Source organism: Trichosurus vulpecula, chromosome 9 (genome assembly GCF_011100635.1).
Source record: "Trichosurus vulpecula isolate mTriVul1 chromosome 9, mTriVul1.pri, whole genome shotgun sequence".
Lineage (NCBI taxonomy): Eukaryota > Metazoa > Chordata > Mammalia > Diprotodontia > Phalangeridae > Trichosurus > Trichosurus vulpecula.
Window position 1 is genome coordinate 1,451,137 of NC_050581.1, and position 22,728 is coordinate 1,473,864.

The window sequence follows — 22,728 nt, forward strand, 5'->3', positions numbered from 1 at the left end:
ATGTCTATAGAATGTGGTCACAATTTCTGCGAGCAATGTATCCTCCAGTGCATTTATTTGACTGATGGGAACAGTTTTCGATGTCCTGAGTGCCGGAAAGACTGTGTTTCTGAGAATCTCTGGCCCAATCAACAACTCTCCATAGTGGCACAGTCTTTCAAATTGCTCCAATCACACTTGGAAAGGAGCCTGAATCTGAGAAAAGTGATCAAGATAAAATTCCATGGTAAGTGTAAGTGACCTGTGTGACAGTGATAACTTGGTGAATGAGTTGGTTTTATGTCTGGTTATCTGGAATTATACCCATTAATATCTTTCTCACCCCCTCCCCTACCCAAGACACCTCCCAAGCTATTCTAGAGAAGGAAATGGTATTTTTAGGTACTTCCTCAAGACCCCTCCCAGCATTTTTTTTCTGCTTCTCTATTGAGACTTCTTTTCCACAAGAGACACTATCCTCTTTTTGAAATTCTGAGCTTTCCTATCCAAGTCAAGTCAAGTAGAAAACAATTTGCAAAGCACCTTTTATGGGTCTGACACAGCAGGAAGCACTGGGGATCTAAAGAAAGGCAAAAACCAGCCCTTGCTCTCAAGGAACTCACCTTCAATAGGGAAACAATATGCAGAGAATTATGAGGAAGGATAGAAGAGGCTCCAGGACAGATGGAGAGAGTGGTTGGACAGGTAGTAGGAAAGTGCACAATGCTACAAAACCCTGGAGGTTAGAGATTTTCCAGGAGAAGAGGACAATCGACAGTGTCAAAGGATGCAGAGAGGTCAGGAAAGATGAGAATAGAGGGGAAATCTTTGGGTGTGAAGAGAGCAGTTCCAGTTGACCAGTGAGGATAGAAACCATACTGCAGAGAACAAAGAAGAGGGGAAGAGGAAAGGAAGTGAAGGCACTGATTGGAGCCAGGCTTCAAAAGGAGTTTAGCCATAAAAGGGAAAAGAAATATAGAATGCAATCTAGCAGGGATGGAAGATCAAGTGAGGAATTTGAGGACAGGGAAGACACGGATGTATTGTAGGAATCAGGGAATCAGTCAGCAGACTGAAAGAAATTGAAGATTACTGTGACTGTGGGGATGATAGAGGAAGAAATTTGCTGGAAGAAATAGAATGAATGGGATCTTTTTTCTTATAAAGAAATGGGGTTTTGTTGATACTGAAAGTTCAGACTCCCTTGGTGGGAAGCAGAACATGCATGTGAAGGTTGTTATAGGGAAGAGCATTGTGACAAAGAGAAACTGAGGCACAAAGTTCCAAGCATGATTAGTTTATTAGGATGGCTAGTAAATACTAATTAGTTGGATCCATGTATGTGAAGGTTGTTATAGGGAAGAGCATTGTGACAAAGAGAAACTGAGGCACAAAGTTCCAATCATGATTAGTTTATTAGGATGGCTAGCAAATACTAATCAACTGGATCCAAGACTTCTCAGTAGTGAGGGATGAATCTGACATAGCAACTTTTTTATTGTATTTACACAGAGACTATACAGATGTATTTGACTCCTGATTGGTTGGTGCTGCTTATGTCACTTCCTCACCAGGTGGACCAACGTCCCCTGACTAACATCCTTCCAAAAGCCCTGCGGTGGACAAACATCCTATCTATCACCAGATTGACTTCTATCCCCTCATGGTGAGAAAAAGCTCACAGGTCAGAATTTTTGTGGTTGGACTGTAGCCTATAAGAATACAGGAATTAAATTTACAAATTCAACTAACAGGGCCAACACAATCCAGTCTGAATTTGACTAACAAAGGTTTATGTACAATTCTCAATTAATCATTAGTCATGAACTATCAATTTTCAAATTCCACAATAGGCAACTGAAGTTACAAGGTAAGCTCAAACTCCAATAATGAGGGGGCCAACCAATACACAGTAGATTGAACATTAATACAAAATAAATTGAAAATAATACTAAATAAAGTGGGATGTCAGTTTTTAATTCCACAAGAGTGAAGAAAAGACTAGATATAATATTGATTAAAATTATCTTGTGTTGGAAGAGTCCCGTAGATCTTGAGTGCCACAGAGTGTCTAAGAACAAAAGCATCTGGCCTAAATGTCAGAAGAATTTGGCTGAGTCTTTCCAACAGCTCAAGTGACATGTGATGAGTAGGCTGAAATTGAGAGAAGTGAACTTCATTTCTTCACCTCTTTCTCCAGGAGGGAGAAGAATATCTCTTTTAGTGGAGTCCAGGACTCTTCCTCCCAACTCCTTCCAATTTTCTAGTTTCTAGCATCCAGACAGTGCCTTCAAAGTGAAGGCACTGGTTGTTTGGACTTGGAGAACATTGACAGTAGTGAAACACGTGACATTTGCATCTTAAGACGTTATTATGACGTCTAATTTCAGTGATGCCCTCTTTAGCCAACAGAAAGAACCCTTTATGGAAATGAAGCTTGAATGCCCTAAAACATTGGAGAAAACTCTAAACTCTATGGAATCTAATTAAATTCTTTTGTTAGGATATGGGCCTACCTCCATCTACTTGATGGACCTCTGAACCTTCAGGAACACTTTACGCTTATAGTGACCCTTCTGAGTAGTGCTGTGCATTGACAATGACCCTGGGTCCCTCAAGCCACCTGAGATGTTGGGTTTCTTCTACTCAGTGCCTTCTCGGTAGCCATCGCCATCTTAGCCATTCTCTTTCTATTGACCCCTGGTTGGGGACTTTGATATACTAACACCTTAGAATTGTTGATAATTCTCTGTTTCTTCAGAGGAAATCAGCCTGGATCCTGAAACTGCCCATCCTGGCATCATCATATCTACAGATATGAAAACCATGAGAGAAAGAGATTCATGGAAGAAATTGCATCATACTGTGGAGAGATCAGATCTATGTGGTCCTGTTCTAGCAACTCAGAGCTTCGTGTCTGGAAGACATTACTGGGAGGTGACAGTGGGAAACAGTTCTGCTTGGGATGTTGGTCTTTGTAAGAACTCTGTAAAAAGAATTGCAGAAGTTTCACCATCTTCTTCTAATGGATGTTGGCTTTTGAGCCTAAGACAAAATAACTACATAGTGTGTACCACACCTAGGACCAGAATTCCCTTAAGAGGAAAACTCTGTAAAGTCGGGATCTTTTTGGATTATGAGGCAGGAGACATAGTGTTTTATGATGTAGACAGTAGATGCCACATCTATACATTCACCAGCTCCTTTTTAGAGCCTCTCTGGCCTGTATTTGCCATTGGCCTCCACTCCAAGAGTGAAAATATTCTAAGTATTGACCCAATAGTAGATGAGGCTGAAGAAACCACAGAGCGTGATGACGATCATGATGATGACACTTCCTTCGTGACACTTCCTGTCACTTCCTCCAAGAAGAAACCCCATATATGAATTTTTTGGTTCCTGTGCTGTGATTCATCTACTGCATTTGGGGAACATGGAGAAATTTCTCTTCTTTTGTAATATTCAGGCAATGAACTGCATACTAGGGGGAGAACAGTGTAAGATGTGTTGATAGTCCACAGAGGAGAGACAGAATATGCTAAATAAACTACATGAGTTTAGAAAATTCAAGAATGAGGAATTTGATTTCCCAAAGACACAGATAGAAAGAACAATGACACACCAAAGAATCCAAATTAAACACAACCAAATTATGAAGTGGGACTCAAATGAAGAGACAGGAAAATATATCCCATACCTATAACTTGATGGCAATGGGAGGTCCACAGATATGAGACAGGGCACGTGTTTGGGAGGCTTTCTCAATCTACTGACTAATTATGCTGACTGTTTTCTCTCTCTCAAAACAAAACAAACCACTATTTTTTAATGGGATGGCTCTTGGAGAGAGGTAACGGTGGGGAGTGGCTGACAGGGGACTATACCTGAGACACTATAGTCATGTAAGAAAAAAAAGCATCAATAAAAATTAATTTTTTTAAAATGGAGAGACTTGCTTGAATCCATGCAGAGTGAGGTAAGCAGAACAGGAAAAAGTTTATTCCTCATCATCAGTATTATAAAAATGAACCATTTTGAAGAATCTTGTAAATGGATTAAAAATGAAATGAATGGAACCAAGGAAAGAATTTATACAATAAAAATCCTGTGAAAAGGCAGAACGCTGACAGCTGAATGAACTATGATCAATAAAATGACTGTCTGTGATTCCAGAGGACTGGTGGAGAGACAAACTTTCTTTATTCAACCATTGTAAGAATTAGAATGGCATTATACATATTTATCACAACAAAAAATTTCTCCAATGCAGTGGAGGACAAGGATGAGACAATTGATTTCTCTTAATTTTTAAAAATAGTGATGGGGGAATGTTGATTGCAATTTCAGATGACATCACTGTATTATTAATTTGACTTCATTGTTTTACTCTTACTTTCAAAACCTTTCACAAAGTAGGAATAATCTCAATGTAATAAACAATGATATATGAATAAAAGTTTTAAAATCTTGAATTTTGCAAACAAGATAAAGAAGACTATGCAGCCATCATGATTGACACTGGGGATTTGCTTTGTTCTTAAAATTACATTTATAATTATAGAAACACACATTAACAAAAGCTAAATTTTATGTCAAGCCATCATACAAACCCCTGGCAGACTCCCAGTTGAATACAGACAGCTCTCACATTACATAGATTTGCATTATGCAAATTTGCATTACACAAATTCTACTCTATATAAAGAATTTTCAAAGAAGTCTGAAGTTCAAAAATACCAAGATATGAACTTTACTGTAGGACACTGTGCTCTCTATGCTCTCTGCCTTCCAAGGGAAAAAAAGCCAAAACTAGTTCATGTCCACATATGAGCAAAAGATTGACCTACCTCCTCCAGATGCTGTTCTTATCTTTAAATGGCAGCTCAGTCCTATGAAACCATCGCTTTCAAGGTGCCAAGTAGAGAGATTGACAAGGCAAAGGAGAAGTGTGGGACCCACTGGAATAGAGAAACCAAGTAGTTTTTTTCTACAGTTCTATTTTAAGATGGAGAAGCTCCTGTTTCTCCAGCCTTCCCTGCTGGTCCTCCTGGAGTGAAGCAGCTCCCACCCTCCTATCCCTACCCCAGTTTGCCTCCTCAACCACCTCTGCCAGAATCCTTGCTATCATCACCTCCAAGTGGCCACAGATGTCTCCCAATGGGCCTACTTCCCTAGGCCTTCCTGGGCCTCCTCAGATGCCCCCTTCTACACCTAGAATTCATCACCCTGCTCCTGGGATTCACCCTGCCTTTCCTGTTGTATACTCCTCAACTCCTGGGTTACACTCCCCACTTCTGGGGTACAGCCTCCTACTCCCAAAGTGCATTCTGCAGTTCCAAGGGTACACCCTCCAGCACCTGGTGTCCACCTCCTAGCAAGTGGGGTTCATCCTCTGGCTTCAGTTCACCCCCAAGTCCCAGGGCATTCCTCCTAAATCCAGGAGAATATTTCCCAACTCCAACGCCCCCAATGTTGCACCCTCTTCTTCCCTAGAAGCATTCCTCCTTCTCCAGTAACAAATTGAAAAGCTTTTCCTCCTCTCTCCTGGCAAGATCATTTTAATTTACATTGCATCATTTTTGAAAACAACAAAAAAAAGGAACAGGCCTGGAGCTCCAAACACACAATCTCCAAGGTATGCCTGCACTTGCTGGACATTTCAGAGAGAATCAGTTTTCTTAAACCTCCTGAGTTCAGAATCCAAGGAAGAAGAGTGGGGGGTTGGGTTTGATAACCTCCAATGTCCTTCCTGCTGTAACGGTCTACAGTTTTTCCATCAGTCTGAAAGCAGGTCAAAGCACACTTTCTGAAAACTTTTTTCCTTGTGGGTTTTTTTTAATCTGTGTTTTTTTCCTCGGCAACATGGCCTATCTGGTAATATGTTTTACATGACTACACATGCAGAATCTATATCAAATTGCTTTCTTTCTCAAGTGGGAGAAAGAGGAGGAAAGGAGGGGGAGAATTTGGAATTCAAAATTTAAAAAAAATGTTAAAAAGTTTTGTTTGCATGTAATTGAGAAAAAATAAACGTTAAATATTTTAAAAACTGATTTAACTCTGCTCACTGTGCTTGTGAGCTAAGTGGCTTGTGAACTCACCGTTCAAGCTCAGGCCTTTTGGATACATGGTTCCTTTGAATTCTAGCCTGACCTAGAACTATGTTCCTAGAGTGCCCCAGAATCTTTTGAATGTCTTACAGCTGAATCCCTCTTCCAGTCCTTCTAACAACCTGAACTAGGTCCAGCAACTCCAAGGACTCCATTTTGGCCCCTTATTCATAGAGTATCCATTCCTTTAGGAGAGAGAGAGAATAGAAGCATTACCCCATAGCAGACATTTTCTCATGTCCCTGAATGGGTGCTCCAGTCCTACCTGCCTGCCCACCGCACCCACCTGTGAGCATTTGGCTTCTATTCTGCTTTTCACATTGGATTTCTATCTTTGCTATTGGTAGAAACAGACTTATGTTGTCTAGGAATAAACAATACTGGGAAGGCCAAGAAGGGTTTAAATATATCTTACATTTATTCCTCCTGAATAAATGGGTACCTTCCCCTGAACACAGTAAGGGGACGACAAGGGACTCAGACAAATGCTGGTCCTTCTATTGGCTCCTAATTCGAATCTCCCGCCTGGCTCTTCAATGGCCAGATACAACCCCCTGGACTTCTCACATCATGCCTCCTTCAAACAGCTCCTTAAGCATGGGTACAAGCCTCTAAGCTTTAACCTGATCAGAAGCCTGGTCTCTGCTCTAAAGCTGGGAGGGGGCAGCGTGGGGGGGGTGGAGCAAGAAAGATACTTTCAGCTCCGTGGAAACAAAACTGCTTTCACCATTTCTCATAGTATGAAATGACTCCTCCAGCACCTTGCTGGATGTCAGCTGTCCCCAGAAACTGGCCTTTTCCTGAAATACGATGGTATCCATGGCAGCCCATCACTCTCTCAGAGGTACACCACTGTCTCTATGTACCATATCCTTACAGATTGTCCTGTGATTAGGTCTGCATCTTCTATATATCACTCCTCCCATGGGAGTGCTCTTCAGTAGGACCCCATCCTACCACTGAGTTGAGATTTCTCCCATTCTGTCTCCATTTCAATTCCTCTCTTACCACCTCACCCATTCTCTTTTCTTCCTAATAGATTGCAGGACTTATTTTCTCTTTATTCTTTACCATTGTTTTGATTAAGGTACTTCACACTTTCCCCTCAATCTTCTGCTTCCTCTTTCCCCTTTTGTGCATCCTCCCATTCTGGCCTTAGTAACACACACACACACACACACACACACACACACACACACACACACACACATTGATATCATCTGTGGTGTTTCACGCTTATTCCTCTACTCACTTCTACTTTAGAACGCCCTTCGTTATGCCTCAAGCCAATTGAGATGAAAATTATCATGTAAACACTTCCTAACATTTTGAGACATGAATGAGAAAGAAATGTTGCATTTTCTAGTTGTAGAAAACATTCGTTCTAAAGTGTTGTAAAACTTTGTTCTTTTGGCTTCTTCTTTTGTGGGAAGGCTCCTGTTCAAGTTGGACTAGCATGCAGTCCAGAAGACAAAATCATCCTTGCTGTCATCGATGTTACTAGTCATTTTCTATTGTGATGTGATCATGTGATAACAAAAATACACCCAAATGTACCCCTTCCCTTTAAAATAAACCTTGCATTTTGCCCTAAAAGAATTTTTAATTTGTTTAAAGAGCAAAGGGGTTTGGAGTGAGTGTGTCAATGATATCAACTACAATAAAACTATGAATGTCAACAACAGAAACAGTTCTGCTTTCATCTTTCTCACCTTGTGTATTTTTTTAAAGAAAGAAATCTCTCAGTGGACCCTCTGTGTTATTGGATTGCTGTTGGTTTCAATTGATGTCTTTCTCTTTTAAATTTTATTGCTTTCACAGTTTCTAGAGATGGAATAATGTATTTAAAATTACATGTGCTTTCCTTGGTAGCTATATTTCTTTACCTTTCTAGTGTTTCTGTTGTCTGAGATGTTTACAAATTGAATAAGATGATATCTTTTTGTGGGGAGGAGCATAAGCATGCTTCAAATGACTTTTATTTAATATCTATCTTTTTCATGAATGATTAGGCTCAGATGATTAAGGTATGTCATTTGGGGTTACATTTTGAGCTCTTCTGTTTTTTTGTATTTTTTTATTCCATCCCCTCTGATTTTGTGGTTCTGTGTTATTTAAATTTACTTTCCTTTATATTTGAAAGTTTTTCCTAATCACTTGTAAAATTTTATTATGGTGGTCCGTTTTTTGACTTGTAGTTTTCTGAGAGACCAGTAATTCATCAGTTGTCTCTATGCAACTTATCACTGAGATCAATATTTTGCTTGTGTAGAGATCATGTATTCTGTAAATGTTATTGCTTTTTACTTCTCTTCTTCCCTATTATTCTTCACTTCCATTTAATTCCCAATCAAATGTATTCTACTTTACTTGTTGAGAAAGACTTAGCACCATGCATTCAAGTTTTTCTACTGTACTTCTTTTTCTGCTCTGCAAGCCAAGAATTCTGATTTCACAATTCCTAGGAACAGATTCCTTGAACCATTCAGGAATACTCTGCTGTGGTTCTGTGCTGCCTTGGAAATCCACACAGACCTCTGTCTCATCAGATATTGCTTCAACTTTTCCTTGTCTTGCAATATTTATTTAGGGATACCTGGACTCATTTGAATTCATCTTCTGGGTCATGTTTCCTTCTGTTGTTTCATGGTTCTTCTTTGATTTAACTGCTTCTCCTTACAGTTTTAAACTGCCTCCTGAGATCTCTGATAATTTCTGTCCTTTTTATTCCTCCTATTTCTCACCTTTTGACTACTCTCACTTTGATGGTAAATCCTGTGAATGCTCACCATGATACCCATCTCAGCTTCCTCTATGCAGGGGAATTCACTTTTCACCAACTTCACTCCTTACTCCAGGTGACTTCTGGAGGACATAAAAGGTCTTAGCTGAATACTAGTCCTCTTTCCTTCAGGCCTGGTGTATCCCCACACAAACACTGATTCCTTCCTTCAATTTCTTCTGTTCTTCAGTTCCCAGATGGAATACTGTGTCAGGAAGCAATTACCACCACAAGCAGAGCAGGCTTCAGCTTTCTTCTAACTACCCCTTTCTGCCAAGGGTGGGCCAAAGTTAAGTTCTCTTGCTAATTGCCACAGAAGGTGGGGTTGGGGCTGGGGCTGGTGGGGTGAAGGCAGAAGTGAGTAGTGTGCTGACAGAGATTGCACAGCAACACAGAGATTGCTGAGCTGATCCCAGAGCACAGCTCTTATGGATCTAGTTTTTCAACCCGCTAGGAATGGAAGATGATATAGGAAGAGGTTCTGAGCAAAGGAACTAGGGATTTGGGATTAGTTTTGTATGCTATTAATTCATCAGGTTGTTAACTTGTTCAGTTTCTTGATATCTTAGTTTTTGGAGATAACTTTTCACCTCTTGCACATAACTCTTATTGTGAGGAGGTTTGGGAATTTGTGAGGACAGGAGAAAATGGTCTCATGACCAAGAAGACGCCTTCTGTAGGAAAATTTCAAGGACATCCTATAGATCATATCAATTACTTGAAAGCTTCAAAAGTCTTAGAATGTCTGAAATGTGATTGCATGTGTCCTCTCATTACTTGAGGAATTTTCAGTAACTGAGCAAAGTAAAACAAATCATAAGAGTACATGTAACTGACAGCATATGTGACCTTTGTGCCTTCCAGTTTGCTAAAAGAAAGGGCAGGCTTAAAAAATAGTACCAATAGACCAGTGATTTCTATCTGAATTTTATTGATACAAAATTTGCTTCATTTACATATTAATGGTAATGGTACAGCAGGGAAATCTCTGGTCTTGGAGTTAAAGGACCTGGATGCAGATCCCATTTGATGCTTTGCCACCTGCATGACCTTGGGATCATCACTTAACCTTCATGAGCCTCAGTGTTTCTCTTGGAGTGGCCTTTTAGCTCTACATCTATACCCACATCTACTTTTCTGTCTCTGTCTTTGTCCATGTCTATGTCTCTGTAAGAGAGCCAGCCCAAGTCTGAATAGCAGAGAAGCTCCTGCATCCCTGACACCATGCTCTGAACTGAACTAACTCTTAGCCCCGAAATTCTAGAGGTGCAAGTTGCCTTGGCCACATGTGCTTACTAACTTTGTTCTCCAGTTTGTGCCCTCTCTCTCTCTCTCTTCACTCTCTGCATTTGTGAAAGAGTTCACTCTGGGTTTCTTGGGTTGAAAAGGGAATGATTTGTAACTATTGTTCTTCCCATGTCATTTGAATAAGACCTTGTGTTTGCTAAGTGCTGAGTCTACTGTCTGGATGTTGTTGGGAACCATATTGGTGGGGGCTCTGAGGAAATTGAGGGAATTAAGGGGATGAGGAGAGCAAGATCTTAATTGTGGGAACTGAGTGAACCACCTTCATTCCATCTTGTGACTCAATTCTGGATCTAGGCCGGTTCCCTTTCTATTTCATTAAAACTGGCCCCATATTGATCAATAAGTTATTGTTTCCATGTTCCTTTGATTGTAAATAGACACTTGGGCGGAGTGGGATACCTCTTTTTCTGATTTTAGGGAACTACACCTGCTCACTCAGACTTTGCCAGTGTGGGAAGTCCTTAATCTTTCATCCAAAAAGAAATCAGATTATGTAATGCTCTATTGTTTCCTTTTAAATAATTGCCTTATTTAATTAATTGTTTTTAAAGTATAAAACCTTCTCCCTCTATATTTGGAGTCCAGCTTTAAGCTGAGGAAGGGGCCTGGTTCTGATTTGTTATGCCATTGGCATGCATTGCCTAATTACTGTTTCCTTAGTCATTTCATCTTTCGCTGGCCACAGCTCAAAAAGTGGAGCCCATAAGGGTTATTCTGACAGCCTGGAAAGTTGCACTATTTACCTTTCTAGGGACCTAGTTGATATTTCCCAGAATATCTGGGAGGTTGAAGTGGTGCCCCCAGGTCCTCAACTCATCTTCATGTACTCTGAAACTTCCATTAACCTTATTTGTCCATTCATTTCAATTGTCTACAACAAATGCCTGTTTGTTAAATGCCTAGCTTCCTTCAGCTCACATGTGGCTCCAAAAAGCTGTAGCATGTGCAGTGCCCACACCATGGGAAAACCATCTCAGCACACAGGCTAAACCAGGTTGGGGGTAACTGAGAGGTCTCAAAACGGTTAGTGAGTTAGGGGGATGTGTACCCTCAGAATGTGAAGACTTCCCCAGCCGAATGGGAGGATTGGTTCCAATGGCTGTGAAGGCAGGAGCTGAGGAGTGCTTAGGGCTTGGTCAGACATTGAAGACATCAAGGTCATCCACTGCATACCCTCAGACCATGGTCAGTAGTCCTGACTTTTGTTTTGCTACTGGACTTTAATGACTCTGGAAGAGGGAGTCTTACCTACAACTTTGTGCAATTATGCCTTGCTGAAATCCAATTCACACGGAGGTCAAGACATCACCTTGGCAAGTCATTAGGCCTCTTCAAAAATGAAGGAGGAACAAAGAAGAGATAGAGAACTTTAGGAAATGCAAAATGGAGAATTTTGATTACATTCAATTAAAAAGGTTTTACGCAAACAAAGCCCATGCAACCAAGATTAGAAGGGAAACAATTTTTACAGACAGTGTCTCTAATAAAGGCCTCATTTCTAAAATATACAGAGAACTGAGTCAAATCCGTAAGAATACAAATCATTCCCCAATTGAGAAATGGTCAAATGATACTACCAGACAGTTTTTAGATGAAGAAATTAAAGCTATCTATACTCACATAAAAATGCTCTAAATAACTATTGATCAGAGAAATGCAAATTAAAACATCTCTGAGGTACATTATGCCCACCAGATTAGCCAATATGAGAAAACAGAAAAATGATAAATGTTGGAGAAGAGGTGGGAAAATTGGAACACTAAAACATTGTTGGTGAAGTTGTGAACTCATTCAACTATTCTGGAGAACAATTAGGAACTATGCCTGCACGGCTACAATACCGTGCATGCCCTTTGACCCAGCAATACCGCTATTAGGTCTGTATCCCAAAGAGATCATATGAAAGGGGAAAGGACCCACAGGTGTAACATATTCATCACAGCTCTTTTTGTGGTGGCCAAGAACTGGAAATTGAGGGGATCCCCATCAATAGGGGAATGGCTGAGCAAGTTGTGGTATATGAATGTAATGGAAGACTATTGTTCCATAAGAAATGATGAACAGGTGGACTTTAGAAAAACCTGGAAAGACTTGCATGAACTGATGCTGAGTGAAGTGAGCAGATCCAGGAAAAACATTGTATACAGTAACAGCACCATTGTGTGATGACCAGCTTTGTTAGATTCAGCTCTTCTCAGCAATGCAATGATCTAACACAGTTCCAAAAGACTCCTGATGAAAATGCTACTCACAACCCGAAAAAGAACTATAGAGTCTGAATAAAGATAGAAGAATCCTATTTTCTTTTCCTTTTATTGTTTTTTGTTTCTTATGGCTTTCCTCTTTTGTTCTGATTCTTTTTTCACAACATGAAAAATGTGGAAATATGTTTAATGTGATCATATACATGTATAGGCCATATCAGCTTTCATGACAGTCTTTGGGAAGGGAGAGTGGGGGGCGGGGCAGTATTTAGAATTCAGAATGTTATAAAAGTGAATGATGAAAATTTAAAATAAATAAATAAATTGTTTAGAATGGAGGAGGAACAACAGCTTCCTTCAAATCACAGTTCAGGTGTGAACTCCTACCTGAGGCCTCATTATTGTTTTTGAAAAAAACATTCATTAAGTGCTTACTGACTGCTAAGCACTGTGTTAAGTAGAGGCAGAGGGTGGGGGTGGGGGTGGGAAGAACAAGGTGACCTAGCCCTTGCCCCCAGAGACCTTAAACTCCAGACCCACAGGCAAAGAGGAATGCCTAGGGTAGCCCTGGCCAGGAAAAGGCTTTAAGGCCTGGGAATTCTTAAACTAGAAGGGTCAACAACAACAAGGAAAAGAAAGGTGGCATTGTTAAATGTCCCCAGGGGAATGTAAGCTCCCCTGAGGGCAGGCACTTTGGTTTTTCCTTCCAGCATACTAAGTGCTAAGCACCATTCTTTTTTTTTTTAATTTGAAATTTTATTATTTAATATTTTAGTTTTCAACATTGATTTCCACAAGATTTTGAGTTACAAATTTTCTTCCCATTTCTACCCTACCCCCACCCCAACATGGCCTGTATTCTGATTGCCCCATTCCCCAGTCAACCCAACCTTCTTTCACCCCACACCCCAATACATCCCTTTTCCCCTTACTTTCTTGTAGGACAAGATAGATTTCTATACCACATTGGCTGTATATCTTATTTCCCAGTTGCATGCAAAAACAACCTTTTTTTCTGAACATCCACTTAGTATAGTATATATTTATTTTTTATTCATATTTTAAATACTTAAATGTGGGACTGTTGTTTCCCTAAAAGAGATTAAGTTCCTTGAGGGCAGGGATTATTCCATTTGTCTTTTTCCTACCATCACCTACCATAATCCAGCATACATTTTAAATTTAGTGTTACTGAAAATTTGATGACTGTTGGATCCATCCACTGGAAGAGAGGGAAGAAAGATACAGAAAAAGGGTATAAGCAGAGGAGTTGGTTCGGTAAGAAGAACCACATCTCCACAGACTAGATTGAAAGACGATGGGGGAATGTCAAAAAAGGTTTCAGATTAAAGTAGGAAATAACATGGACCTCATACCAATGGCTTGCATTTCCTCAATAAAGAATGAAGCAAGGATCTCTGAAGAGAGAGTGAAGGGAGAGGTAGTGTGGAGGCTTGGAGAGAGAAGAGAAGTTTTGAACAGTCTAAGTGGAAAGTGATGGAGAATCAATTAAAGAAATGAAAGGGGAGATTGCTTTGTTCCCCAAGTAGATATGTTTTTTTTAAACAAAACCTTTAATTTCATCGAGATAGGGAGTTCTTAGTGACACACTTCCTCTGCAAAGGAAACTTCCAAATAATTTAGTCTTAAAAGTTGGCTTCCATTGGGAGGAGAGAGAGAGACAGAGACAGAAGCAGAGAGAGAGAGAGAGAGAGAGAGAGAGAGAGAGAGAGAGAGAGATTGAGACACACATTGAGAGAGATTGAAAGACTGAGTGTGAGAGATTGAGGGATAGAGAGAGATTCAAGTGCTTCCCCTCACTTAGCTCATCTTCCCCTCCACTGTAAAAGCTCTTTCTCCCTTCTTTTATTTGTGATAATTTACCTCAATCTTCCTCTCCCTTCCTCCTTTTCCCAGTGCATTCCTCTTTCTATCTACTAATTTTATTTTCTTTAGATAATCATTGCATCATAATCAACCTACACCTATGCCTTCTGTCTATGTATACTTCTTATAACTGTCCCAATGATAATTATGATATTAATAATAAAGTTCTTACGAGTTATAAAAATCATCTTCCCATGTAGGAATGTCAACAGTTTAACCTTGTTGAATCCTTTATGGTTTCTCTTTCCCATTTACCTTTTTATGGTTCACTTGAATCTTGTATTTGAAAGTCAAATTTTCTATTCTGCTCTGGTCTTTTCATCAGGAATGCTTGAAGTCCTCTATTTCATTGAATAACCATTCCCCCCTCCACCCCCCAAAGGACGATACTGTTTTTCTCAGTAGATGATTCTTGGTTGTAATCCTAGTTCCTTTAGTTCCTTTGGCCTCTAGAATATCATTTCCCAAGTCTTTCAATCCTTTAAAGTAGAAACTGCTAAATTTTGTGTTTTCTTTACTGTGGCTTGCCAATATTTGAATTGTTTTTTTTTTCTGGCTGCTTGCAATATTTTTTCTTTGACCTGTAATTTGGCTACAATATTCCTGGAAGCTTTAATTTTGGGAGCTCTGTCAAAAGGTGATAGGTGTTTTTTTTTTTCTATGTCTATTTTAGTCTCTGGTTCTAGGATATCAAGGCAGTCTTCCTTGATAATTTCTTAAAGATGGTGTCTAGGGTCTTTTTTTTTAATCATGTCTATCAGATAGTTGAATAATTCGTAAATCATCTGTCCTCGATCTATTTTCCAATTATGTCGTTTTTCCAATGAGGTTTTTCACATTTTCATCTATATTTTCATTCTTCTGACTTTGTTTTATTGCTTCTTGAGGTCTCATGTAGTCATTAGCTTGCACTTGAACAATTTTGATTTTTAAGGAATGATTTTCTTCAGTGAGCTTTTGTATCTCCTTTTCCATTTGGCCAATGACACTTTTTTTAAAAAATTTATTTATTTAACACATTCAGCCCTCAGCACCGATTCTCACAAGAGCCCGAACCACAAACTTTCTCCCCATTTCCACCCCCCCACTCCAAGATGGCGCACACTCCGGTTGCCCCGCTCCCCAGTCAGCCCTCCCCTCCGTCACCCCCCTCCCCTCCCATCCCCCCCCTCCCCTCCTCTCCTGCAGGGCAAGACAAATCTCTACACCCCATTGCCTGCGCATCTCACCCTCCAGCTGCATGCAAAAACCCCTCCTCTTGTTTTTGAACTTCTGTTTCCAAAACTCCGAGCTCCAAATTCTCTCCCCTCTTCCCCTCCCACCCACCCTCCCCAAGAAGTCAAGCAATCCAACATATGCCACATGTGCATCACCATGTACAATCCCTCCACAACACTCATGCCGTGAAAAACCAACTACACCTCGCTCCCTCCCAACCCATCCCCCTTCACCGAATTCGAGAGAATTGACCCTGACCCTGTTCCTCCCCCCCCCAAAGTATCTGTCCCTGACTACCTCCACCCCCATCAGCCCTCCCCTCCATCATCCCCCCCTCTTTTCTATCCTCCTCCCTCCTCCCTCCCGTGGGGCAAGATTCCCAACTGGGTATGCATGGCCCTCCCTCCCCAGGCCAAAGAACAGTGACCCACCAAAGGATCCAAAGTAAACACAACCAAATTGTAAAGATCAAGTGGGACTCAAATGAAGAGACAGGAGAAGATATCCGAAACCTATAACTTCATGGCAATAGGAAGTCCACAGATATGACACACTGCACATGTGTGGGGGCTTTCTCAATGTATTGACTAATTATGCTGATTTTTTTCTCCCTAAAAACAAAACAAACCACTATTTTTTAGTGGGAAGACTCTTGGAGAGAGGTAAAGGTGGGGAGTGGCTGGCAGAGGACTACACATGGGATAGTATGGTCATGTAAGAAATAGAAAGCATCAATAAAAATTAATTTTTTAAAATGGAAGGACTTGCTTGAATCCATGCAGAGTGAGGTAAGCAGAACTGGAAAATGTTTATTCCTCATCATCAGTAGTATAAAAATGAAAAATTTTGAAGATTCTCATAAACTGATGAAAAATGAAATGAATGGAACCAAGGAAAGAATTTATACAATAAAAATACTGTAAAAAAGCAGAACTTAGAAAGCTGAATGAACTATGATCAATAAAATGACTATCTGTGATTCCAGAGGACTCGTGGTGAGACATACTTTTTTTTATTCATCCATTGTAGGAATTAGAATGGCATTATGCATATTTATTAAAATAAACAATTTCTCCAATGCAGTGGAGGACAATAATTGTTTTTCTCTTGATTTTTAAAAATAGTGATGGGGGAATGTTGAGAAGAGTTGATTGCAATTTCAGATAAAATCACTGTATTATTACTTCACTGTTTTATTCTTGCTACCAAAACCTTTCACAAGGTATGAATAATCTCAAGGCAATAGAAAAATGAAATATGAATAAAACTTTTAAAATCTTCTTGAATTTTGCAAACAAGATAAACAAGAAGACTATGCAGCCATCATGATCGACGCTGGGCTTTAACTTTGTTCTTAAAATTACATTTATAATTATAGAAATACACATTAACAAAAGCTAAATTTTATGTCAAATCATCATACAAACCCCTGAGAGACTGCCAAGTGAATACAGACAGTTCTCACATTACACAAATTTGCATTACATAAATTTGCATTACACAAATTCTACTTTATATAAAGAATTCTGAAAGAAATCCGAAGTTCAGAAAAACCAAGATATGAACTTTACTGTAGGACAGTGTGCTCTCTATGCTCTCTGCCCCCCAAGGGAAAAAAAAGTCAAAACCAAAAACAAACCCTAAAAAGAAGTGAAAGTGGAAAAACTAAAGTTTCTTGGGATCAATTCAGGGCTTGCCTTGAGACCTTCAGTGTAGACAGTTGACCTGCTTGATCTACCCACAATAATAGGGTTGATGAAATTACCCTTTTCTCAGCAAGAAGTGGGAACACAGGAGAGAAGAGGGTACTTGGTGGAGGGTGAAGAGGAGCCTGCCTGATTCCCCAGGAATGCTGAGCTCACATGAACGGCTTACATCCCCTAAGCCTGGTGTCTGGAGATCTGGATTGGAGGGTGGAGTGGCAGCACACTGTAGGTCAGAGGGATGAACTAACTGTTGGGCCAGGGTGTGAAAAATGGCCAGGTGAAATCGGTTTCCTTGCCTCCAAGAAAGCTGCCTTGTGGGACTTCACAGGTTTGCCAGAACCAGAGAAGAGACTCCTCCCACAGCTTAGAGGTGTGAACAAGATTTTCTTTTGAGAGCGTGTTAACAGGTAATTAAGGTGGGGCTAACTGAGTAGGGTGGAACTATATAAGGTCTTGGATAAGAACCAGGGCAGAATTTTCTTGGAAACAGAGGAGAGCTCCAGAAACAGGGAAAGAGCCAAATCTGAAACAGCAGAAAGGTGAGTGCTACTTCTGAAAATGTTGGGTTTTTAATGGATCAAAACACTTGTACTACTTCCTGCATTTTGCAAACCTTAATGTGCTCTATGAAAGTATTATGATCGTCACTCTTGTCAGGTAAGGACTTAGGGGTTCAAAGAGATGCCCTGTGATGTTATGGGGGTTGTTGAGTTGTTTCAGTTGTATCCCACTCTCTGTGACTCCATTTGGGGTTTTCTTGGCAAAGAAACTGGAGCAGTTGATCATCTCCTTCTCCAGCTCATTTTGTTTTCTTTCAAGATGTGAATAATATGGAAATATGTTTTACATGATTGTACACATATAACCTCTATCAAACTGCTTACTGTCTTAGAGAGGTGTAGTTTCCCCTTCCGGAAGGGGGAAATTTGGAACTCAAAAAAATTTTTGAAATGAATATCAAATTTTGTCTTTACATATAATTAAAAAAAAAACCACAGAGAAAAATAAAGTGTCTGAGGCCAGAGTTGAATTCAGGAGACAGTTTTCCTGATTCTAGGCCCAATGCCTTATCCCCTGCATGGCTTAGCTGTTTATGTACTATTTGGGATTATCTGGTGACAGGGAGAGACTTTTGGGGGAGAGCATACTAGATGCTTCATTTGTATGCTTTTTACTATTATTAAATAGTATATCATAAAATCAGCATCCATCCAGTAAAACCACCCCTCTTTTCACAGATGAGGGAAGGTTAGTCTTAGAAGGGTTAACTGAGTTTTCCAGGGACACACCACTAGTAAGTATCTGAGATGGGATTTGAACTTCTCGACTTGTGTCCCATGCTATATAAACCCCTTTGCCTGGTTCTGCTCCTGCCCCTGATACACATTCAGGGCTGATTTCTTCCCATGAATCTTCAGTTGCTCTGAGAGAAGCCTTGGGTTGGTCTTTCTCATCTGTACCCGTGGAATGGATTTATCTCAGTCAGTAAAGACTGTGATACCACACTAACTTAGCATTATGAAATAACCAATCCTTCTTTCTTCTCTCTCTCTCTCGCTCTCTTTGTAGAACCATGGCCTCAAATCTTACCTCAAGTATTTCAGAAGAGATGTTATGCTCTATCTGCCTAGATTTCTTCACTCGTGCCATATCTATAGAATGTGGTCACAATTTCTGCGAGCAATGTATCCTCCAGTACATTTATTTGACTGATGGGAACAGTTTTCGATGTCCTGAGTGCCGGAAAGACTGTGTTTCTGAGAATCTCTGGCCCAATCAACAACTCTCCATAGTGGCACAGTCTTTCAAATTGCTCCAATCACACTTGGAAAGGAGCCTGAATCTGAGAAAAGTGATCAAGATAAAATTCCATGGTAAGTGTAAGTGACCTGTGTGACAGTGATAACTTAGTGAAGGAGTTGGTTTTATGTCTGATTGTCTGGAAATATACCCATTAATATCTTTCTCACCCCCTCGACAACCCAAGACACATCCCAAGCTATTCTAGAGAAGGAAATGGTATTTTTAGGTACTTCCTCAAGACCTCTCCCAGCATTTTATTTTCTGCTTCTTTACTGAGACTTCTTTTCCACAAGAGACACTATCCTCTTTTTGAAATTCTGAGCTTTCCTATCCAAGTCAAGTCAAGTAGAAAACAACTTGCAAAGCACCTTTTATGGGTCTGGCACAGCAGGAAGCACTGGGGATATAAAGAAAGGCAAAAACCAGTCCTTGCTCTCAAGGAACTCACCTTCAATAGGGAAACAATATGCAGAGAATTATGAGGAAGGATAGAAGAGGCTCCAGGACAGATGGAGAGAGTGGTTGGACAGGTAGTAGGAAAGTGCACAATGCTACAAAACCCTGGAGGTTAGAGATTTTCCAGGAGAAGAGGATAATTGACAGTGTCAAAGGATGCAGAGAGGTCAGGAAAGATGAGAATAGAGGGGAAATCTTTGGGTGTGAAGAGAGCAGTTCTAGTTGACCAGTGAGGATAGAAACCATACTGCAGGGAATGAAGAAGAGGGGAAGAGGAAAGGAAGTGAAGGCACTGATTGGAGCCAGGCTTCAAAAAGAGTTTAGCCATAAAAGGGAAAAAGAAATATAGAATGCAATCGAGCAGGGATGGAAGATCAAGTGAGGGATTTCTGAGGACAGGGAAGACATGGATGTGTTGTAGGAATCAGAAAATCAGTCGATAGACTGAAAGAAATTGAAGATTACTGTGACTGTGGGGATGATAGAGGAAGAAATCTGCTGGAAGAAATAGAATGGCATGGGATCCTTTTTCTTATAAAGAAATGGGGTTTTGTTGATACTGAAAGATCAGACTCCCTTGGTGGGAAGAGGAACATGTATGTGAAGGTTGTTACAGGGAAGAGCATTGTGACAAAGAGAAACTGAGGCACAAAGTTCCAAGCATGATTAGTTTATTAGAATGGCTAGTAAATACTAATCAATTGGATCCAAGACTCCTCAGTAGTCAGGGATGAATCTGAAAGAGCAACTTTTTTATAGTATTTACACAGTGACTATACAGATGTATTTGACTCCTGATTGGTTGGTGCTGCTTATTTCAGTTCCTCACCAGGTGCACCACCATTCCCTGACTTACATCCTTCCACCACATCCTGTGGTGGACAAACATCCTATCTACCACCAGATTGACTTCTATCCCCTCATGGTGAGAAAAAGCTCACAGGTCAGAATTTTTGTGGTTGGACTGTAGCCTATAAGAATACAGGAATTAAATTTACAAATTCAACCAACAGGGCCAACACAATCCAGTCTGAATTTGACTAACAAAGGTTTATGTACAATTCTCAATTAATCATTAGTCATGAACTATCAATTTTCAAATTCCACAATAGGCAACTGAAGTTACAAGGTAAACTCAAACTCCAATAATGAGGGGGCCAACCAATACACAGTAGATTGAACATTAATACAAAATAAATTGAAAATAATACTAAATAAAGTGGGATGTCAGTTTTTAATTCCACAAGAGTGAAGAAAAGACTAGATATAATATTGATTAAAATTATCTTGTGTTGGAAGAGTCCCGTGGATCTTGAGTGCCACAGAGTATCTAAGAACAAAAGCATCTGGCCTAAATGTCAGAAGAATTTGGCTGAGTCTTTCCAACAGCTCAAGTGACATGTGATGAGTAGGCTGAAATTGAGAGAAGTGAACTTCATTTCTTCACCTCTTTCTCCAGGAGGGAGAAGAATATCTCTTTTAGTGGAGTCCAGGACTCTTCCTCCCAACTCCTTCCAATTTTCTAGTTTCTAGCATCCAGACAGTGCCTTCAAAGTGAAGGCACTGGTTGTTTGGACTTGGAGAACATTGACAGTAGTGAAACACGTGACATTTGCATCTTAAGACGTTATTATGACGTCTAATTTCAGTGATGCCCTCTTTAGCCAACAGAAAGAACCCTTTATGGAAATGAAGCTTGAATGCCCTAAAACATTGGAGAAAACTCTAAACTCTATATAATCTAATTAAATTCTTTTGTTAGGATATGGGCCTACCTCCATCTACTTGATGGACCTCTGAACCTTCAGGAACACTTTACGCTTATAGTGACCCTTCTGAGTAGTGCTGTGCATTGACAATGACCCTGGGTCCCTCAAGCCACCTGAGATGTTGGGTTTCTTCTACTCAGTGCCTTCTCGGTAGCCATCGCCATCTTAGCCATTCTCTTTCTATTGACCCCTGGTTGGGGACTTTGATATACTAACACCTTAGAATTGTTGATAATTCTCTGTTTCTTCAGAGGAAATCAGCCTGGATCCTGAAACTGCCCATCCTGGCATCATCATATCTACAGATATGAAAACCATGAGAGAAAGAGATTCATGGAAGAAATTGCATCATACTGTGGAGAGATCAGATCTATGTGGTCCTGTTCTAGCAACTCAGAGCTTCGTGTCTGGAAGACATTACTGGGAGGTGACAGTGGGAAACAGTTCTGCTTGGGATGTTGGTCTTTGTAAGAACTCTGTAAAAAGAATTGCAGAAGTTTCACCATCTTCTTCTAATGGATGTTGGCTTTTGAGCCTAAGACAAAATAACTACATAGTGTGTACCACACCTAGGACCAGAATTCCCTTAAGAGGAAAACTCTGTAAAGTCGGGATCTTTTTGGATTATGAGGCAGGAGACATAGTGTTTTATGATGTAGACAGTAGATGCCACATCTATACATTCACCAGCTCCTTTTTAGAGCCTCTCTGGCCTGTATTTGCCATTGGCCTCCACTCCAAGAGTGAAAATATTCTAAGTATTGACCCAATAGTAGATGAGGCTGAAGAAACCACAGAGCGTGATGACGATCATGATGATGACACTTCCTTCGTGACACTTCCTGTCACTTCCTCCAAGAAGAAACCCCATATATGAATTTTTTGGTTCCTGTGCTGTGATTCATCTACTGCATTTGGGGAACATGGAGAAATTTCTCTTCTTTTGTAATATTCAGGCAATGAACTGCATACTAGGGGGAGAACAGTGTAAGATGTGTTGATAGTCCACAGAGGAGAGACAGAATATGCTAAATAAACTACATGAGTTTAGAAAATTCAAGAATGAGGAATTTGATTTCCCAAAGACACAGATAGAAAGAACAATGACACACCAAAGAATCCAAATTAAACACAACCAAATTATGAAGTGGGACTCAAATGAAGAGACAGGAAAATATATCCCATACCTATAACTTGATGGCAATGGGAGGTCCACAGATATGAGACAGGGCACGTGTTTGGGAGGCTTTCTCAATCTACTGACTAATTATGCTGACTGTTTTCTCTCTCTCAAAACAAAACAAACCACTATTTTTTAATGGGATGGCTCTTGGAGAGAGGTAAAGGTGGGGAGTGGCTGACAGGGGACTATACCTGAGACACTATAGTCATGTAAGAAAAAAAAGCATCAATAAAAATTAATTTTTTTAAATGGAAAGACTTGCTTGAGTCCATGCTAAGTGAGGTAAGCAGAACAGGAAAAAGTTTATTCCTTAACATCAGTAT

General features: G+C 40.1%; 2 protein-coding genes across 2 annotated transcripts; both read left to right on the plus strand.

Moving 5' to 3' along the window:
* LOC118831112 (E3 ubiquitin-protein ligase TRIM39-like) lies at positions 1-3,366 on the plus strand. Its single transcript, XM_036738271.1, has 2 exons — positions 1-226; positions 2,741-3,366. The coding sequence occupies exons 1-2, from the start codon at positions 1-3 to the stop codon at positions 3,364-3,366; spliced, it is 852 nt and encodes a 283-aa protein (XP_036594166.1).
* A 15,401-nt stretch (positions 3,367-18,767) lies between these two features.
* On the plus strand, positions 18,768-22,099 carry LOC118831113 (E3 ubiquitin-protein ligase TRIM39-like). The gene is made up of 2 exons (XM_036738272.1): positions 18,768-19,068; positions 21,474-22,099. Exons 1-2 carry the CDS (start codon positions 18,768-18,770, stop codon positions 22,097-22,099), a joined length of 927 nt encoding a protein of 308 aa, XP_036594167.1.
* The last annotated feature ends 629 nt before the right edge of the window (positions 22,100-22,728 follow it).